The sequence below is a fragment of the Apodemus sylvaticus genome, chromosome 1 (genome assembly GCF_947179515.1).
Source record: "Apodemus sylvaticus chromosome 1, mApoSyl1.1, whole genome shotgun sequence".
NCBI classification, from domain to species: domain Eukaryota; kingdom Metazoa; phylum Chordata; class Mammalia; order Rodentia; family Muridae; genus Apodemus; species Apodemus sylvaticus.
In genome coordinates, this window is record NC_067472.1 from 106946408 (window position 1) to 106967006 (window position 20599).

Consider the following 20599-nt stretch of genomic DNA (forward strand, 5'->3'; position numbering starts at 1 on the left):
TTGGTGGCTTCTTTGCTTTTTAGTACAATGAATTAATTTCATTTCTTGGTTAAATTCACAGAATGAGCATAAGGATTATTTTGTATGTGGTGTCAAGTTGCCTAATTCTGAGGACTTCCAAGGTATTTTATTTTTATTTTTTATTTTTTATTATAAGGATTTGGTATATATAATATGTATGGTAATAGAGTTATCCTGATAATGGATACCTATTATTTTGTCCAAATGGGATTTTAGGATTTCTGTGCATTCCTAGTTAGAAGTACATAGACATCTTTCCTTATAGTAAATGTAACAAAACACTTAGCCTAATTTTGGAACAAATAATCACTGAGCTTTGTATTTGAAATTAAAAAAAAGGAAAAAGAAATTAATGGACTTCAGATAGTAGGCTGGTAATTTCCAGGTCTTTGTTGTTTTTTATGAAAATTTCTGTAGAGCTAGAAGCGGGGTTAGAGCAGGCATTAGTCTGTTGTTGAGAGTCATGTTATTGCCATCCTGAAAAGGATTTGAGATTTAATCTTGGGATGTTTTCATAAGCATAGCTTTGATTTCTTGCTTCTCTCTTTTACATTAAAGGTATTACAAATTTTCTTTTCTGTATACCAAAGATAAAAGTATATATTTTAATATATGTGCCAGAAATCTGAACTCATGTTGCACACTTTACCCTTTGAGCCTTCTCCCCAGTCCAGGAGACTATTTTCATTATTAATAAACTGTCTTACTTTCCCCTGTAGCCTAAGAGCCGCTTGCATCTCTCCTAATATGTCTTGTAGAGTGTTCACAAAGCCAGCGTATACCACAGAACTACAGGAAGAGGGTGGCATTGGATATGTCTTGTAGAGTGTTCACAGAGCCAGCATATATCACAGAACTTCAGGAAGAGGGTGGCATTGGATATGCCTTGTAGAGTGTTCACAGAGCCAGCGTATATCACAGAACTACAGGAAGAGGGTGACATTGGATATGTCTTGTAGAGTGTTCACAAAGCCAGCGTATACCACAGAACTTCAGGAAGAGGGTGGCATTGGATATGTCTTGTAGAGTGTTTACAGAGCCAGCGTATACCACAGAACTTCAGGAAGAGGGTGGCATTGGATATGTCTTGTAGAGTGTTCACAGAGCCAGCATATACCACAGAACTTCAGGAAGAGGGTGGCATTGGATATGTCTTGTAGAGTGTTCACAGAGCCAGCGTATACCACAGAACTTCAGGAAGAGGGTGGCATTGGATGTCTTGTAGAGTGTTCTCAGAGCCAGCGTATACCACAGAACTTCAGGAAGAGGGTGGCATTGGATATGTCTTGTAGAGTGTTCACAGAGCCAGCGTATACCACAGAACTTCAGGAAGAGGGTGGCATTGGTATCCATCAGGATATGCTTCCGTTTCCCTTCAAAGAACATTGCTGTTTGTGGTCAGAAACATTCAGGTGGAGTTTATCTGCCTGCATAACACATGGACAGCTGGGACGTGATATAAGGAGAATGATAGCCAAGAGACAGGAAATCTTGCTTCAAGTTCTAGGCGTCCATCTGTAGGCCATGTCATGTCCAGTCAGAGTTATTTTCCAGTCATACTTCTGCAATTGCTGTGAGAACTGGGACACACCTGTATCTTTAAAAGCTTGAGGGTTTGATTTTTCTTTAATGCTTATTAAACCAAAGGAAGCCTAAGAAGTGGAGTGAGCAGCAGGGTGGGGTGGGGCAGGGCTGCTTCCCATTGTACATTGAGCCTTCACACCTCTTTCAGTCAAACAGTACACTTTGGTGTTCATGTTATACAAAGTTGACGTGTTCTAAAGCCTATGATGCATTGTTATCCTCCTCACTCATTAAAAAAATGTTTCCTGGGGCTAGAGAGATGCCTCAGCGGTCAGAAGCACTGGCCACTCTTACAGAAGACCTGGGTTTGATTCCCAGCACCCACATGACACACACAATATCTGTAATTCTAGTTCCAGGTGATATAGAACCTACACAGGCATGAGGCTCAGGCATGCATGATACACACACTTATCCAGGCAAAGCACCCATGCACATAAATTAAAATGATAATTAAAATTTTATTTGCCAAGTGATCTTGAGAACAATTCCCGTACTTTGGGGGAATTGAGGGTAAGCTGACCCTGAGGATATGAGCTTGGGAGAGCTGGCCCTACCACTTGTCTCCCATGCAGTGGTATGGACAAGGGAGAGACATCCCTACCTGCCTGTCACCACCTACAGCAGGTGGGAGACCTGACCCTGGGGTCATGTGAGCAGGAGAGCTGGCCCTCCCCATCCATCACCAGTTACAGCACTTGGAAGAGCAGGCCCTGCACCTCGCCTGAGCAGCACTAGCAGAGCTGACCTAGTGGCCCGGGGCACAGGTGAGCCAACCCTCAGGGCATGAGTGGGGAGAACTGGCCCTGGCACTTATCTGCCCTGCAGTGACATGTGCAAGAGAGAGATGCCCCCTTACCCTGTGCCACCTAGGACAGGCAGGAGAGCTGGCCCCAAGGTCATCAGGCGGGAGAGCTGGCCCTGCCCCTCACCTGCTTCAGCCCTTGGGAGAGCAGGCCCTGCACTTCCCCTGGGCAGCACAGTAAAGCGGACCCTAATGGTGGGGGCACTGGTAGGCCAGTTGGAGGGTTAGCATGGGACTGCTGGCCCTGCTGGCCCTGCAACTTGTCTGTGCCCTCCCCCACCCTTGCCCTTTGTCACCTAAGGCAGGTAGGAGAGCTGGCCCTGGGGCCAGGAGAGCAGGAAAGTGGAACCTGTCCCTCACCTACTGCAACACGGTAGAGCTGGCCCTGAATGGGGGGTGGTGGTTGGGGAGGGGAAGAGAGAGTCAAAGGAGGAGGAGGAGAGAGCTCAGCACGGCCTTGAGGCTGCTGGAAGGAGGCTCTGGTTCATTCTCCGTAAATGGCCAGTGCCTCAGAGGGGCTGAGGCCAGAGCCGAGCTGTGCTGTTGTCCCTCTGGCTGCTAAAGGGGAATGGCCTGGTAGGAGCAGGAATAGTGTCTGTGACCGTCTGCTACCCTGCTCTACCCACAAGGTTTCTGGTTCTATTTTCGTTTTCTCTGAAGTGCCTTGTTCCTCATGGCTTCCATAGCTGTCTACACTTAGAGTGCTGGGTAAAGCCGAATGCATTCTCCAGTCCTTAAAAACATACAGCAGCCCTTCAGAGAAGTCACCGAAGAGCGAGATGGGAGATAAAAAAACCAACACTTTAATTTTAGTTCAAGGTCCCATTCAGCCCACTCTGTGAGAGCCCTAGAGTCATAAGTTCTAAGAAGGATGCACGCTATATTGTGTTCACATTCTGCAGGACACTTGTGTAGTATAACAACACAGATGCCCTGTTTGTTATCTCCCTGGTCAGGTGCTGAAGGATACAGAGAGGATTAAGGCACTGATCTGGCCTTGGGGAGATCGTAGTTCTGTTGTGGGCAACAGAAGAAACCAGACAAGAAAGTGGTTAGGGAATACATACTTTGTTAGAGGCTCAAATCAGGAAAACCACTTCATGGAACCAGAGAATGTTTGAAAGAAGGGAAAGAGGGTGATTTAAGTTGGTTGAGTAGAAATGTAGCAATATCAACCAGATATTGATGGAGTGTCTGTAGTTCCAGCGCCAGGAGGCAGGAAGATCAGGGGTTCAATGCCAGCTCCCACTACATGAGACTTTGGTTCAAAAATTGCAAGAGGTAGTGTTTGATGTTATTTGGTTACTTTAGTTCTGTGAGAATTCCTTTTATGTATAGAGAATTACCTTGTTTCAATTTTTAAAAGAGAAAGAAAGAAATGAGGGAAAAAAGAGGGAGGGAGGGAGAGAGAGGCGGGGGAGGAAGATAAAATAAAATTGAGACTTTGGAAGTTTCAAACAATTTTCCATCCAAGGACTCACCTTAACTGGTGGCAAAGCTTAATGTTACCACTGATCTACCTGAATCTAAGGTCTTCCTTATTCCTGTCAGGATGCAGCTTTCTTGTCTTAATAATGACCTCCTGAGCATCCAAGGACTTCTTAGTGTGCTATAGCAGTGCATTCTGGGAGAGGTTCTAGGAAAGGAGCATCCAACAGGTTTGCTCATGATGTCCATGAGCCCTTGATAGATACGGATTAACACGGCATGGGTCAGTGATGTTTGGGAAACTGCACCAGGGGCCCTGTATTTATTATGCTTTTCTGAATGAGTAAGTTATTGTTAGAGCGTGCCAGAGAGAGCTGGACACAGTGGGAGGAAAGGGTCCAGAGAGGAGCGTTCATCTGAGTTCCATTGACTGAGACATTTAGTTTAAAAAAGAGAAATGAAAAGAAAAGAAAAAACCCAATGTTTGTGCTTTTGTGTTTTTAAGTAATCCATAACCCGAGAGCCTTTTATGGTAATGAGACCCAGGTGTCCCCTGTGTCTGTGTCCCTTCATGCAGGCATGATTTCTTGGAAAGGAGAGTCCATATGTCAAACAGTGTTTCACTGAGAACATGGAACGACTCCCTAACTGCTGTGGCACTGATTAGAGTCTTAACTATTTCACCCTGTCTGGATCAGAGGGTGCTGGGTCCCTTAACAGAGGGGCCGCCTCGGGGACTGGGAAGGCGGGATGGTGAGACCTTTGAGATCACTCACTGTGCTCAAATGCATTGCAGGATGAACAGTTTGTCCAAAATAGAACTAATGGAACGCTGAACTGATTTATAATGTTTGTGTAGTTATGTGTTTGTATGAATTTTTATCATTAAGATTACACAGAAGTTCTAGCTTTGAATGGCTGCCTGTATCTTAAAAACAATTCATAAATACCTATTATAAGGGAGCCATGGTGTATGGTTTTGCTTTCAAGCTCTTCAAACACTGTCGAATTATATCATTTCATATACCTAAAGTCTTACACTTCATTCCACTGCTCCCAACCCTCCTCCCTCCCTCCCTCCCTCCCCCTTCCAGCTTCTCACTAGCAGAAGTATCATTTGTGACCTTTCTACCCACTAGAGCAGCCTAGGAACCCCATGCCTCTGCACTATGTCAGGTGTGGCAGACATTGTTAATGCCTGCTGGAAAAGCATAGCTCAGAGGACCGTGTTCTGGCTTTGCCAGGTAAAACATCTTTCAGATCTCAGAATGCTGGGAACCTTAAACCTTATGGTTTTCAGCTAAAATGATTGGCAACAGACTGTGACATCTGAGGTTGCATGGCCTGCAATCACTGTAATTAACCACATGAGCTCCCATTTTCCCACTGGAGGCTCAGTGGTCTTGGGGTGATGAAAGTGACTTCCCTACCAGGAGGTGGTTTTCCTTTTGAGGGTATTGAAATACCCCTGGGCCCTGTAAGGCTCCACGCGTGGTCCTTTTAAAATGCTTTTTAATATAAAGCTTCAATATTGGAAATCCAACACCACAGTGTTTAACTGTGAGGCTGGTGGAGTGCTACGGCCTGAAACGGGAAGCACCGTAGGGTGTTTAATAGGTAGATCAGGGAGTCTTGTGGCTATAGCGGTGACTGTGAACAGCCTGAACTGAAGGTCATTTCCAGCATTACTTAGCTCTCTTGTCAACTGTTTCCTTTGAGTTTTCATTTCTGTACGTACACCTCTCCTCAAGATTCCCTTTTAGGTTTACATATAAGCAAAATTGGTTTTACTCACTGGGGAGGTGATGTGAAATCAAGTCTTTGTTCTTTTAATAAAGATGTGTATATAGTCTAAAGCATGCAAATGTAATTTTTCTTACCATTATCCTTTTAGTAATTTGTGAAGCATGTAGATGCTTGAGATATTAACTGCGAGTGGTTTGTATTTGGCTTTTTTGGAAAGTTCGTCAAAAGACTTTTTTGTTGCTTCCTGAGAATTTTCAACCCCTTTCCTACCAGGTTATATAGAAAGGCGAGGCCAAGTGTTAGATGCCTGGTGGGAAATGCCAACGGACGCGGCCCCTCAAGTTCTCCTCCTCTCCTTTCAAAGGAAGGTGCTTTCCACACAAGGCCTTTTACTTTGAGGAAGGTTTTTAGTTTGGTGGCTCTGCTCGGCCTGGAAAGCGGAAGGCTGAGTTTTCCACTTTGAAGGCTCCCCCAGTCTCAGCCATGACTCCAGACTTAGATGTTTGGGGTCAGCATATTTTCAGGCCTGGAAGCAGTTTTTCCACTCATTCCACTGCTGGTGCTTTTACCAATAGGATTTTAACCAAGCTGTCCCCTTGGACCTCATCTGTGCCATCGGGATATTGATGGTATTGCTTGCCATGATTATCTAAGATTTCTCTTATGAGAGAATTCATAATTTAAATTACTTTTTTGACTGGGGAAATACCCCCAGTATTTATAAAGTGCTTGTCATATGAGTGTGGGGACCTGAGTCCAAGCTCCAGCACCCATGTAAAAAGCCTTATGTGGTAGTGCATGCCTGTGACCCCAGTGTGGGGAGAGGGATCCCTGAGGCTCAAGTTAACTCAGCCAGATCAGTGAACCCCTAAACAAGATAGACAGCTCCTGAGAAATGACACCTAAGATTAATTTCCAGCCTATGCTGGCATGTGGGCGTGTGTGTGTGTGTGTGTGTGTGTGTGCGCGCGCGCGCGCGCGCAGAGCAGCACATGCCCCCACTGAGCACCTCCAGCCCCCATCACAGACCTTAACCCCTGAGCACCTCCAGCCCCCATCACAGACCTTAACCCCTGAGCACCTCCAGCCCCCATCACAGACCTTAACCACTGAGCACCTCCAGCCCCCATCACAGACCTTAACCCCTGAGCACCTCCAGCCCCCATCACAGACCTTAACCCCTGAGCACCTCCAGCCCCCATCACAGACCTTAACCACTGAGCACCTCCAGCCCCCATCACAGACCTTAACCCCTGAGCACCTCCAGCCCCCATCACAGACCTTAACCCCTGAGCACCTCCAGCCCCCATCACAGACCTTAACCCCTGAGCACCTCCAGCCCCCATCACAGACCTTAACCCCTGAGCACCTCCAGCTCCCATCACAGACCTTAACCCCTGAGCACCTCCAGCCCCCATCACAGACCTTAACCCCTGAGCCACCTCCAGCCCCCATCACAGGCCTTAACCCCTGAGCCACCTCCAGCCCCCATCACAGGCCTTAGCCACTGAGCACCTCCAGCCCCCATCACAGACCTTAACCCCTGAGCACCTCCAGTCCCCATCACAGACCTTAACCCCTGAGCACCTCCAGCCCCCATCACAGACCTTAACCCCTGAGCCACCTCCAGCCCCCATCACAGACCTTAACCACTAAGCCGTCTCTCCAGCCCCCATCACAGACTTTTCCGTCAGTACAAAACTATGGTGACACTGGGATAGTGCAGTCAAGTGGTGGCTGCATTTTAGAACTCCAAGTTAAATGAGTAGACACTGTCGTTGGTTTTCTAACAAGGCTCTGCAGTCGTGTGGGAGAGTGCACGGACAGGGGCTAGGTCGGGTTCACTTACGAGCTGTTGTGGTGGACAGTTCTTTAGTGTCTTTGAGCCTTAGTTTTTGTTTTGTTTTCATTTTAATCTGTAAAATAGATGAAACAACACTAAAAGAGAGTCCAGTTTAGTATGTGTTGGTGAACGAATGAAGTGAGTAGCAGGAGATCGTATTTGTCTATAGGACGATCAAAGAAGCGAAGAGCTATGTGTCTGTTGTTCAGGGCAGGGACTTGGCTCACTGAGCAGGGTGGTGGGGTGCAAGCCTGCCTCTGCCTCAGAACAGGAATGTTGCACAGACAGTCACAACGTAAATGGAACAATACGAAAACAGGATTAGTAACTGAAGCGGAAGGCGTCCTGAGTCGGGCCATAGGAAGCGCAGCCATTTAGACCTCTGCCCATTGCTGGGTGTCCCGGGCCTGTGTGAAGTCTGCACATGCGTGAGCTTTGTAAGGCACTTAGGGAACCCTGAATGCTAGGCGGGACACTGGATCCTTCTGAGAACCTGAATAATCATTTATAATCTTACAGGTAGGAGTAGAATATAAATGGTGAGTGTTTAGAATATAATTGTTTGTGGCTTTTTAAAAGCCAGAAGCTTATGTTTATATGGCACATGCGTTTTCCCCTCCCGTTACTTACACATAAGTCACATGACAAGGTTGGTGAATTAACAATACAGTTTGGGACATTAACTTCATTGTGGGACCTAATTCCCCTTTGTCTCATCTCAGATTTCCCAGGATTCTTTGTGCAACATTGCCTTTATCAGTATCTGAAGCATACCTCGTAAGGCGGTGGTGTGGGGTTTCACCTCACTTCAGAATGAGTGAACTTGCACAGCATTTGGACTCTGTTACAGCAGAACCTCTGACCGATCACAGAGACTCAAGTATTAATTTCTCACTTTAAAAGGATGTGAAAGAAAGTAACGACTATTCGGGCACACAAGAACTCTCCGTAAGATGTCTATTGTGGGCTGGAGAGATGGCTCAGCAGTTAAGAGCACTGACTGCTCTTCTGAAGGTCCTGAGTTCAAATCCCAGCCACCACATGGCAGCTCACACCATCCGTAATGAGATCTGATGCCCTCTTCTGGTGTGTCTGAAAATAGCTACAGTATACTTACATATGTCCATCACACGTTGACCCAGCACACTACTCACTGGGAGGTAGCTGTACGTATAGTTAGTAGATGCAGTTTCGAGCCTTATTAATGTGTTTACATTTGCATAATTTAGCACAGTGTAGTTGGTGATTAATATTTTACTTACCACATATTTATATAAGACTTCCTCGGAGCTACATTCATAAGGTAAACAGTTGTGTTCTTTTCCTCTGTTTTCAAATTTACAGCAAAAGACGATGGAAGCATTGCCGTTGCCCTTGGTTACACTGCACATTTGGTCTCCATGATCTCCTTCTTCCTACAAGTGCCCCTCAGGTATCCCATAATTCATAAGGGATCCAGATCCACAATCAAAGACAACATCAACGACAAGCTGACAGAAAAGGAGCGAGAGTAAGTGTCTTCCGTTTGTGTAACATAAGCTGACTGGAAACGTGGGTGAAATGCTGAGAATGCTGGAGATATGAAGTGTCGTCTATGGAGGACAGTTTCCACATGACCTGTGAGCTTTGTGAAGTGTACCTCCTGGCATGGCGAGACTGTCAGAAACAAATTAACCGCAGCAGGGAGTATGGCCGAGCGTGAAGTTTGAGGCACGAGTGCAGAGGCTTTGGGCTGATCCTCAGCACTGTCAATAAACTCTGAAAAGCCTACAGCCCAAAGAAGAACCCAGAAAGAAAGTATATAGCTTAAACCGAATGTTAGTGAGACTGTAGCACAGCAGAGTTTGCGGAGCATAGCTGTATGTGGGATCAGGAATATTTACACCCTAAGTACACACTTCAGAAAAGGTATTCGAAAGTAACTTATCTAAGTCTCAAAGTGATACCGCAGCTGAAGAATGGTCAACAGAAGCTTGGGAAATGAGTGGGAGGAAGTGGTGGAGGTCAGCGTGGGGGGTCAGCCAGGGTGCTGTGCAGTGGGGGGCACACGACAGGCAGAAGGCCTGGCCTTGAAACAACAGACCAGTGCCCTGTAAGGGAGAATTTAGAAGAAAAACAAGAGGACATTTTAGAATTTATAAAGAAAAGCAAGAATAACAGATTGAGGAATAAAAAAGGAGAAACACTACAATTGCACATATAGGTGTCAGAAAGTGAGACGACCTTGCAGACAACTTTAAACTAATACTTTGGAAATTCTAGCCAAGTGCCTTAATTTCTAGAAAGGCACTCCTACATAAATAACTGGCATTTAGAAAACACCAGAATAAGGCTGCTATGTGACCTGTAATCCCAGTAGCCTTAGCACCTGGGAGGTGGGGTCAGGACCATAAAGGGGAGGGGGAGCGGGAGAAAGATCAGGCACCAGTGGCCACACAAGGAATGGGGATATGGAATATTCTAGATGAATTATTCTTAGTTCTGGCTTCACATTAAAGCCATCTTAAGAGCCTTAAAAACTGAGCCTTTAGCCGGGCGTGGTGGCGCATGCCTGTAATCCCAGCACTTGGGAGCAGGCGGATTTCTGAGTTAGAGGCCAGTCTTGTCTACAGAGTGAGTTCCAGGACAGCGGGGGGGGGGGGGGGGGGGGGGGCTACACAGAGAAACCTTGTCTCAAAAAAAAAAACCTAAGCCTTTAACCCTTAGTGCTACAACGATCAGTGGCACTTGGATATGAATAATATTTACAGCTTCATTAGTGGTCTGCTGTATAATGTGATTGAGAATCACTGTCCTAGTTAGGAAATCTTGTTTCCATAGTATGAAAAATTAGATATTGCCATGCATACTTGGGGAGCTTGGAAGCAGTTTAGCATCACTGTCTTTAGAGGTAAAGTGAGCTGTGCAGAGAAGAGGGATCTTAACAGCTTGGTCAGCCAAGTATCCATGTGTTCCGCCTCTACTTGTGAATGCTGCATCCATGGGCTAGCCAACATTCAATCACAGGTACTGGGGGGGAGGCACTTGTGAATGCTGCATCCATGGGCTAGCCAACATTCAGTCACAAGTACTGGGGGGGAGGCACTTGTGTCTATATTGAACAGTTATACTCAAAATAGTACAGTAAAACTTTTAAAGAATTTTTTAAAACTTTTAATTATGCATATATGTGTATGTGGAGGGGATGTTATACTGGAGGTCAAAAGAAGTCGTCAGATATACTAGAGCTGCTGTTATAGACAACCGTGCACTGCCTTATGTGGATATTGAGGACCGAACTCAGGACCTCTGCAGGGTCAATACTGCCAGGCATCTCTCAATATATCAGCTATTTAACCACCAATAAATGGTGTTGATGTATTTACTTACAGGTGTCTTGAGCACCCACTCTGTTCTTGGGTGTTTATCCCTACCAGTGCAGGTGCTGGGTCTTGTGGCAGGCATCAGATAGGAGGACTTAGAAGCAACTTAAAGACGCGTTAAAGCAGACCGTGACTGTGTGCAGGCTATGTGCCCACACCTGACATGTGTAAGGGATTTGAGAATCATGGGTTCTGGCATCCATGAAGGAGGGTGGGACTCAGTTCTCCTCAGATATTAAAGGGTGATTACATGTCTGGAGGAAGAAGGGCTCTCAGTTAAGGAGCATGTGAATCAGTTAGATCAGTACCTTTTCCAGTGTTGTGATTGATTTGAGCCCAAGCATCTTTTTCTTTTCCTTCGGTTTAAAACCATAAGAAATTGAAGGAGAGCCTATAATATATTTGACAAAGGGAACATGAGGTGATTTTCTTCTTAGATTTTTTTTAAATATCAATTTGAAATTTATGTAACACAAGATTTTAAGTGTCCAGTGTGTTTAAGTCCATTTTCAGTGCTGTGCAGCTCGCATGCCTATAGTTCTAAAACCCAAAGCAAAGCCTACACCCATTAAACAGCTGCTCCCTGGCCCTGCCCTCTTCAGTCCCTGGCAACCATCAATCTGTTTCTGTCTCTATGAATTCTCCTATTTTGGATATTTTATATAAGTGGAACCATACAATATGTGACCTTTTTCTTCCTGGCTTCTTTCTGTTTGCATAATGTTTTCAATGTGTCTGTGCTGAAGCAGGGCTGAACTTCATTCATTTTTATGGCCCAATAATTTTCCAGCAAGTGTGTGCACCACCACATCTTGTTTCCTGGTCCTCCCTTGATGGACATCTGGGCTATTTCTACCTGTGGCTTGCATGAGTACTGTCACTTTGAATATTTACTCATGGTTGTTTGGATGCCCATCTTCTCCTTCACCCCTGCGAAGTGGCTGAGTCATGCAGTAAGCCTCTTAACTCTGAGAGGAAGCCCCAGTGTGCTGCCACAGCCGGCCATCCTGCGACTGCATCCCCAGATGTGAAGTGTGCCCTCTGTGGGTCTGCATGGTTATTCCCTTACTGAATGGTGCTTTTTTTCCCCACTGTTTTTTTTCCTTATACTTGGGGGACATTTTGTATATCTTATTTGATGAAATGTCTCCTCTTACCTATTGCGCGTTTTCTAATTGGGTAGTTTTTTTTGTTGTTGTTAAGTTGTAAACGTTATTTATATATTCTGGAAAGTAGACCCTTATCAGATGAGTGGCTGGCAAGCATTTTCTCTCATTCTATGAGTTGTTACAGTTTAAATAAAAAATAAAAGCCAATGTTATATGCCTTTGTGTGTTGTTAGAGCAGAGAAGCTTCCAGTGGGCCCGTTGTCAGTCCCACCTCCCAGGAGTCGCTGACAGAACAATCACACCCTACATCTGGAGCCTTTGTCTAAACTGACTCCAAGTCTAGTTTGTGCTATTATAGCAGAGTATGTGCGTGCGTGCATGCGTGCGTGCGTGTGTGTGTGTGTGTGTGTGTGTATGTGTGTGTGTGTGTGTGTGTGTGTGTGTAGGTGTGCTAGGAGACTTATAAACAAGACTTTTTTTTTTTCATTTTTCATTTCATTTCTCCTTCCCAGCTCCAGAGGCTAGGAAGTTCAGGTCATGGCCCTGACTTTTTCTCTGTTCACTGAGACCAGTTCCGTCCCTATTGCTGCATCTTCTAGACAGGAGGAAGCTGTGTTCTCATGGAGGGGGATGGATGGAAGGTGTGTAAAAATCGAATTCCTCCAGTCAAATCCTTTTGACATAGTTTTAAATCCATTCATGACAGCAGAGTCCTTATGACCCCACGCCAACCCACTTCAAGAAGAGGGTCCACCGTCAATACTATTGAATTGGGGTTACGTTTCTGGCATTTTCACACACCAACATTCTGATTGTTCACTCTTCTTTCTGAGTGCAACCCCTAGTCACAGTGTTCAGTGTCCTTTCTTGGGGGTGTAAGGACACATGTCTGATAATCTGCTCTTAAGCCCATCTCTCCATAACTAGGCAGTGCTTGTTTAACCACCCCTGTACTGTTAGGAAGAAGCACTTAAAAGAGTTCCTTCATAGCCTGCTTGGTGCTCTTGGTGCATAAAATGTCTTTAATTCTGATAAAGTTGAGTGGTTTTGTTGTTTAGGGCTTATAATTGTTATATGTAGAACCTCACTGCTCAGTCCAAGGTCAGAAGGTTTATCCACACGCTCCCCTTACTGGCTTGATCATTTTCTTTGCTGTCATTTTGTTTTGTTGTAGTAGTAGTAGTAGTAGTAGTTGTTGTTGTTGTTGTTTTGAGACACGGTTTTTCTGTGTAGCCCTAACCATTCTGGAACTTGGTCTGTAGATGACCAGCCATGAATGCAGAGATCTACCTGCCTCTGCCTCCCAAGCGCCAGGATCAAAGGTGTTCACCACCCCTGCCAGCTGTAATTTTAATCTTAAAGGGAGCTATTTGTTCCATTTTGAATGATTAGTTTTATTATTTGTAGTGTGTTGAAAGGCTGTTCTTTCTCCCTTGAATGGCCTTGGCATCCTTGTTGTAAAAAATTGATTGGTCATGGATTATTTCTAGGCTCTTAATTATCTTTCAGTCGTCTATATGTATGCTTTTTAAGCCAGAACCATAATAATGTTTGCAGTTTTGAAGGGCAGGAACTCCAGATTTGTTCCTTTGCAGAACTGTTTTGGCTATTGGGGTTCTTTTCAATTCCTCAGGAATTGGAGGATCAGGTTTGCCAACTCTGAATGATTTTGAAGATGATTATATTGCCATCTCATTAACAAGTATTGGCATCTTACTGGTAATTATTAGTAACAGCTCGTCTTTGCTTAGGTCCTTTTCTCTTCCTTTAGGCAATGTTTTATACTTTTCAGCATACAAGTCTTGCATGCCCTTGGTTACATTTCTGTATATTTTATTGTTGTTGCCATTTCTCTCACAGTGTTTGAATTTTCTGTATATTGGTCCATGTTGTTTTCAGCAAAAAAAAAATTTGAATTTGCTCAGACCTGGATGCTTTTTTGCTTCGTCTTGGTTTTCTTCGCTAATTGCTCTGCTACAACCTCCAGCACAGCACTGAGTAATGCGGGAGAGCGGGAGTGTCTCTTCACCCTCAGAGAAAGCTCCTGGCCCTCTGCCATGGAGAACTCTCCCGCTTCAGGAGCGTCTCTGCATGCTCAGAAAGTTCTTTGTTCTCCCAGTGTCTCTGCCATGCAGGACAGTGGATCTCATCAAGTGGAATGATCAGGGCTGCACAGCTCTCTGCTCTCCCTGTGGTGGAAGACTGCTTACCACATATAGACGTAGTCTATAGTCCTAGGCACAGGATTCAGAGTGCTCAATTTTGTTGATAGTGGTTACACCTGTACATGTAAGGCTGTTTTTTTTTTTTGTTTTGTTTTGTTTTTTGTTTGTTTTTTTGTTTTGTTTTGTTTTGTTTTGTTTTTTGTAATGTGCATCTGGCTTTAGGATCGGGGTAGCCTGACCTCCTAGAACAAAAAAGGAATTGGTCCCACTCATGGTCAAGCCTTTTGGAGAGTTTGAGGGAGCCTGTGAACCCTTTCTTTAATGATTGTTTGAATTTACCAGCGAAGCATCTGTTCTAGGACTTTTGTTTAGAGATGTCTCCAGGTCTCTGAGATGTGTCTTCTTGTTCTGCTTCTATCCCAGCATTTCTGCATCTGCTCCGTTGCTCAGTTGTGTTTCTAGGTGTCGACCTACACCATCCAGGTCGTCTGGTCTGCTGGTGCAGTTTAGCTGCTTATACTGTTTTCTGGTAATCACTCCCTCTGTCAGGTCTCTGCTGTTGCCTTCAGTATCTGGTGTATCTGTGTATCTGGTTTTACTGATTTGTCATAGCTTAAAGGTTTGTAGTGTAGTCAGACTTCTTAAAGAAATATCCATTAGCTTCACTGATTCCACTGGTTTTATATACTCAACTTTGTAAACTGCAGTCTTTATAATATCCTTTATTTGCTAGGTGTTTTATTGTTCTTTTCTCTTCTTTTTCCAGTTTATATGATATAAAATTTTATTGAGCTATTTTAATGACAGTGTTGGCATTTATAAATTTCTACATCTATTTTTGTATACTGTGTTTTATTTCATTTGTCTCAGTGTATTTTCTGATTTCCCTTGTGAAATTTTTTCACTAGGTTAAGGACATGCTATGTGACTGTATTTATTTTAGAATTTTTTTAGTTTTCCTTTCATAACTTTTATTTCACGGTAATGGGTTATTTCTATAACCCCTAAATTTATATGTATTTTGTGAGCTATTTTGGAGAATACCACACATGTACTGAAGAAGAACTTGCTTTCAAAGACAAGAACATGCCTTACCTCCACATGACGCGCAGGGGTGTGTCACACGCTTGGTGTGTGTGCGCAGGTCAGCGTGGATCTTACAGTATCATGGCAGCTGCCTTGTGACCATTACTCACCGTGTGTGTGGATGCTCTGGACATGACTGCAGCCTTTAAAGGAAGGATGTCTTCATCTTTCCTCAGTTCCGACTATGTTTGCTTCATGCATTTTGGATTGCTGCAGTATACTGCATATATTTTAGGAGTATTCAACTCTCTGTGGATTAACTCTTTTATCACTATATAATGACCCATCTTCCCATTTAGAACATTATTTTACTGAAAGAACATTTTTTCTATCTTTAATTCAGTAACCCTTAGTTTTCTTTTGATTATTGTCTGCCTGAAATATTTTCCAGTTTTTAATTACATTTATTTGTGTGTTGGGCAGTGGGGCAAATGCTGTGTCAAGCATATAAAGGTCAAGGGACAATTTAAAAACTTCTTTAAAAATCTGTATGTCTGTGCACCATGTATGTGTATAGATGTATATGTGTATGTATGTATGTATGTATGCATGTATGTATGTATGTATGCATGCATGCATGCATGTATGTATGTATGTATATGTGTATGTATGTATGTATGTATATATGTGTATGCAGTAGCTGAGGAAGCCAGAAGAGGGCATCAGATTCCCTGGGATTGAAGTTACAGAGAGTTTCAAGCTGTTATGCTGTTGCTGGGGATTGAACTCAGATCCTCCAGAAGAGTAGCCAGTGCTCTTAACCACTGAGCTATCTCTTAAGCCCCCGAAGGACATTTTTTAAAGTATCAATTCTTTCCTTCTATCCTGGGAGGTGGGGTCCCAGGGATGGAACTTAGGCTGTCAGGCTTGTGAGCATGCGCCCTTCCTCACCAGTCATCTCATTAGCCTCTTTTTCATTTTGACCCTGTTAGAGGTTTGGTTTGGTTTGGTTTTTGAAGACCCTCACTCCAGAAGGTACAGGTCAGAGTATCAGAAATACAGGGTCATCCATCCATTGGCTACACAGAAAGTTCATGCCAGCCTGGGATTCAGAAGAACTTTCTGTCCTCACATATTACATCCTTATACGTTAGCTGCCACTAGTGTATTGAGTCTTGAGCACACTGAGACACTCAGATGCATGAAATTCCCAGAAAGTTACCCAGATTTTCCTCCCAAGTGGTTGTGCACAGTTTGCTTGCCTCACAACTTGATAAGTGTTACCTGCACTTCAGCACTGAGTTCTGATAGGACGTTCACCCTATAGGTAGCCTCTAGACAAATTGCAATAGACACATTTTTTAGGGTAATATCTGCTTTGCTCCCCTAAGAAGCAACCACAAGCTCCATGCTAGGAGTGCAGGCCGCTGTCTGCAGGGGCAGAGCTGAGCTGGAGAGATCGATCCAGGGCACTAGGGCTCTCTTCCTGTTTCCCTCCTGACTTGATGTTTGGAGGAAACCTTTGACTGTTTTCCAAAGTTTTGACAAAGTTGGTTTTGACATTTTAGCGTGATTTATTTTTTAACATTTCTAGAGGATCAGGCCCTTTGCGTAATCCCCTCCACTGTTTTCTCTGACATCATTCAGTAAGTGATGAAAAATGTCACCTGTAAGAGATGAAAGGGCTCTGTGATATTAAACACGAGAGACAACCATGGTCAAACAAGTGCATGTCTGTGTAGTGTGCATGTATGGGAGGTTAGACCTACACATAAGCCTGCATGCCCCGACATACATGCAAAGGTCAGAGGACAGTTTGGGAGTTGGTTCTGACCTGCAGGCTTCCGTGTCGGCCTCTGGTCACTGGGCCTAACAGCAGGCAACTCGAGCTGCCAAGCAGTGTACAGCCCTTACCTCCTGAAGCACGGCTTCCTTGACCCTCACAGCCCGGGTTCCATGTTTTCAAAAGTAAATGTTCCTCCAGATTTTTATCAAGATGCTACATAATAATCTGATTTTCAATGTTAGTTATATGGGAAGTTGCTTTAGAAGCTACAAGAAGGACTGTCTCTTAGAATGTTAAGTATTCTTCAGATTAACTATATAAATTGTGAAGGGTCGGTTGAATGTATGAGGAATTCAACAGTCTCTGTGGCTTGGCTAGACTTTTGCTGACTGTTTACAGCTTTAGTTTGTCAGGAGTAAATGAATTTTGTTTTCCACTGCTTCACCTTTTTTCTGAAACCCATTGTACTCATTGACTAAATATGTATATATTTGGTGTCTTAATGTCAGTGAAAGTGGAGTTCATCTTATAATTATTAGTATGTTGTATTATGCATTCATCTTAGCATTACCTCAGTTAATGGTACATTTCAGAATTGATGTTTTAGATTTTGTGAGCTATTAAACATTCAGGCTGATTTTATGAAATTTTAGAAAATCTCTTCAAATCCTTTCGGGAACAACATAGATGTAGAAATATATACATAGAAAAAATTATTGATAATGCTTATTGATTGAATCAACCTGTCAGTTGAGGGTTGTTCTATCCCAGACACTGTGAGAGCAGGTTAGATATGGTTTGCTCCTATCCTGAGTTTTCGGATTGGTATGAACCTTTCTGGGCATTTGGTATAAACCTTCCCAGGGCATTAAATGGAATCCGGCCTTCATGGGAGATGGAAAGTACGAGTGGAATGACTCATTGGACAGATTACAGCTAATGTCCCAGAGGCCTGGGGTTCTCTCAGCTGCTGCCCTGTCTGGTTGTCTGCCTCTGCAGGCTGTTGCATGTGACATAGCTGAGTTCACGACTCTTCACGCAGGTTGGAGGAAAGGAAATCACTCTGGCCAGTTAGAAACACAGCTCTGGAGCTGTGCCTTGCTACTCCAGGCTGTCTACCCCACAGCATAAAGAGAAACTCTGAGGTCTTTGCCTCAGGTCCCTGTAAGACTCGACCACCGAACAGGCAGGGCTTGCGGTGACAGTCCAGCTGTGTGCATGTCTTGCTTCCCTCGCTGAAGACTAACATGCTGACATGCAGATTTCCAAAGTGGTTTTGAAAGAAAATGTATTATTGATTGCTTCACTGCTTTCAATGTCTGGAGGATGACACACACTTGGGACAGAGACTGGGATGCCCCTGGCTGGGCTGGGCCCCACAGGCCAGAGTAGAGGCTTTTTAAGCCCTCAAAGGTGTCTGATAGATTTTTTTTTCAGCTTCCCCGCCGCCCCCACCCCCAGACAGGGTTTCTCTGTGTAGCCCTGGCTGTCCTGGAACTTACTTTGTAGTCCAGGCTGACCTTGAACTCAGAAATCCTCCTGCCTCTGCCTCCCAAGTGCTGGGATTAAAGGCGTGCGCCACCACCGCCCTGCTATTTTTTCAGCTTTTAAGGATAGTTTTTTTTCTCTTTGCTTCATTTTCAGATGGAGAAATGGGGTGGTATAACTACCCAGGTACTTTTGAAACTTTCTGACCCTTCTACAGAAGGACTTTGCGCATCTCTAAAAATGGGCAGCTTGGGCTTTCCTGGTGGGCTTATTGGAATCTGGGAAATAAGATACTGTTCTTCACACTCAATTTTTTTCTTGTGCTTAAGTTTATTCCTTTTGTATAACTATGACCAAAATCCCAGGAATTCCCTCTTTATCTGACTGAGTCTGATTTCTTTGGAAAGTTAAATTTCTAGTAGCAGAGAAATTGTGATATGTCCAAACTCCAATGGTTTTGAGCCAAGTGTACAGTTGTCCCCGTAGACCTGGTTCTCGGGAAGGCAGAGAGATGTTTTACTTTGTGAGCTAACACCTTGTTTTGTGACCTAGTATGTAAAAGGGCTGACCACACAAGCCCTCAGTCTTGAGTCTTTTCTTTTTCTTGTAGATCCCAAGGCAGGTCTGGGGGTCCATGAAGGTTCCTTTCTTCTTTAGAGGCAGAGTAGCTACAAGTGTCTCTGTTCCCTCAGCCTGCGGCTTAGCTGCCAATACATGCATGCATGCATGAATGAATGAATGAATGAATGAATGAATGGGATTTGTTTTTCTGGTGCTGTGTTGAGCAGAGAAGAGTGACTTAACTTTATTCATGTGTGTGGCAAGTGCCTGGGGTTTCACTGTTAGAGCGTCATAGTGGGACCATTAAGTGATGCTCCAGGCTCTCTTGTGGAGTGCTGTGACTCTCTCTCCTCTTTTCTGTCACCCACCTCAGCATTGTTGCCTGTCAACAGCATTTTAAAAGATCCCTAGGTTACTTTCTGTAAAAGCTCTCAGCATCTGTACCTTAGTTGACCTTGTTTCTTTCCATAATAAAAGTATTCAGACAGAAGCCACTTCGTGGAGGAAGGGCTGATCTCAGCTCACAGCTCGAGACACAGGCCACCTCAGCAGGGAAATCAAGGCAGTAGAAACTGAAGCTGCCAATCACACTGCATCTAGGATCAGGAAACAAAACCAAGGAGTATCTTATCATAGAAGCCTCCACTGGGGAGGGCTTACACCCAGTGTGTTCAGACCGCGTGGGCCCAGCTGGCCTTCCAGTCGCATCCCCGAGTCACAGCCTGGGTTCCAGTAAAGTGAGCACCTGGTTGTCCAGGTGCCTCGTGTTACTCCCGGCTTGTTACTCATTGTCCACCCTGACTTCCCTAGCCATGTCCAGAACCAGAATCACAGCTGCACGTAAGCAAAAGCCTTCTCCTCTGTGGAAGGCACTCCGTATGCTCCCGCCACGCGGCATTCTCTGTTCTCTGTTGTCCAGGAAGCAGCTCTCTGAAATGAAGCACTCTGGTGTATGTGAATTGAAATTTAACAACACTCCAGGTCAGTTGTACAAGTGCATATTAATCATCGTTGTTTGAGGTGTGGGGTCTTACCATATACCACAGGCTCGTCGCAAACTTACAGTCCTCCTGCTTCCGTCTTTTTGTACTGCTATGCCTGGCCTTATGTTTTGTTTTATCCTTGACTGAAGAGTTTTCAATGTAGGAACTACATTTTTCTAGGTTATTAAACTATGTCCACTTCATGCCGAGATCCTTGTATTGGCATTCAAAAAAGTCAGGTTGTTTAAGTTGAGTTAAGAGAAGAAAGGGATGTTCAGTTTTGCAAATGCTATTAAGTAACCTGACCCTCCACACCATGGTCTCCGCAGTCTTAACTCTAGATGCTTGCCAGGACAATGGTTATTTCCCGGAACCCCTTGGGACCACAGCAAACTGCTCACTTCGGAGCTTGCTCTAATCCCACGCTTCAGCCACGCCGCTGAGCCGGCGGAGGGGGGCGAGAGCAAAGAATGTTTTAAACTGAGGAATCCCCGTGGAATTGCAGGCAGGAGAGATCAACACAATAAAAATGCAGAAGGTGGTTGCTGGGTGAGACAGGAAATGAACACCTTGTGAAGATCTGGCTCTGCGCTGAGAGGGAAACGTGGAGAATGAGTCAGAAGGCATGGCGCGGCTGTTTCATTGCTGACACTTGGAAGTATATTGTGTGTGTCGCTTTTAATGAAGTGTGC

At 44.5% G+C, this 20599-nt stretch overlaps 1 protein-coding gene across 3 annotated transcripts in view; it reads left to right on the forward strand.

Moving 5' to 3' along the window:
- Uvrag (UV radiation resistance associated) overlaps positions 1–20599 on the forward strand; it is a 257422-nt gene that overhangs the window by 150942 nt on the left and 85881 nt on the right. For all 3 annotated transcript variants that reach the window (XM_052158118.1, XM_052158124.1, XM_052158130.1), the window contains 2 exons: positions 62–122; positions 8772–8937. In XM_052158118.1, the coding sequence (XP_052014078.1) occupies positions 62–122; positions 8772–8937 (227 nt within the window). The remainder of the gene's footprint in view (positions 1–61; positions 123–8771; positions 8938–20599) is intronic.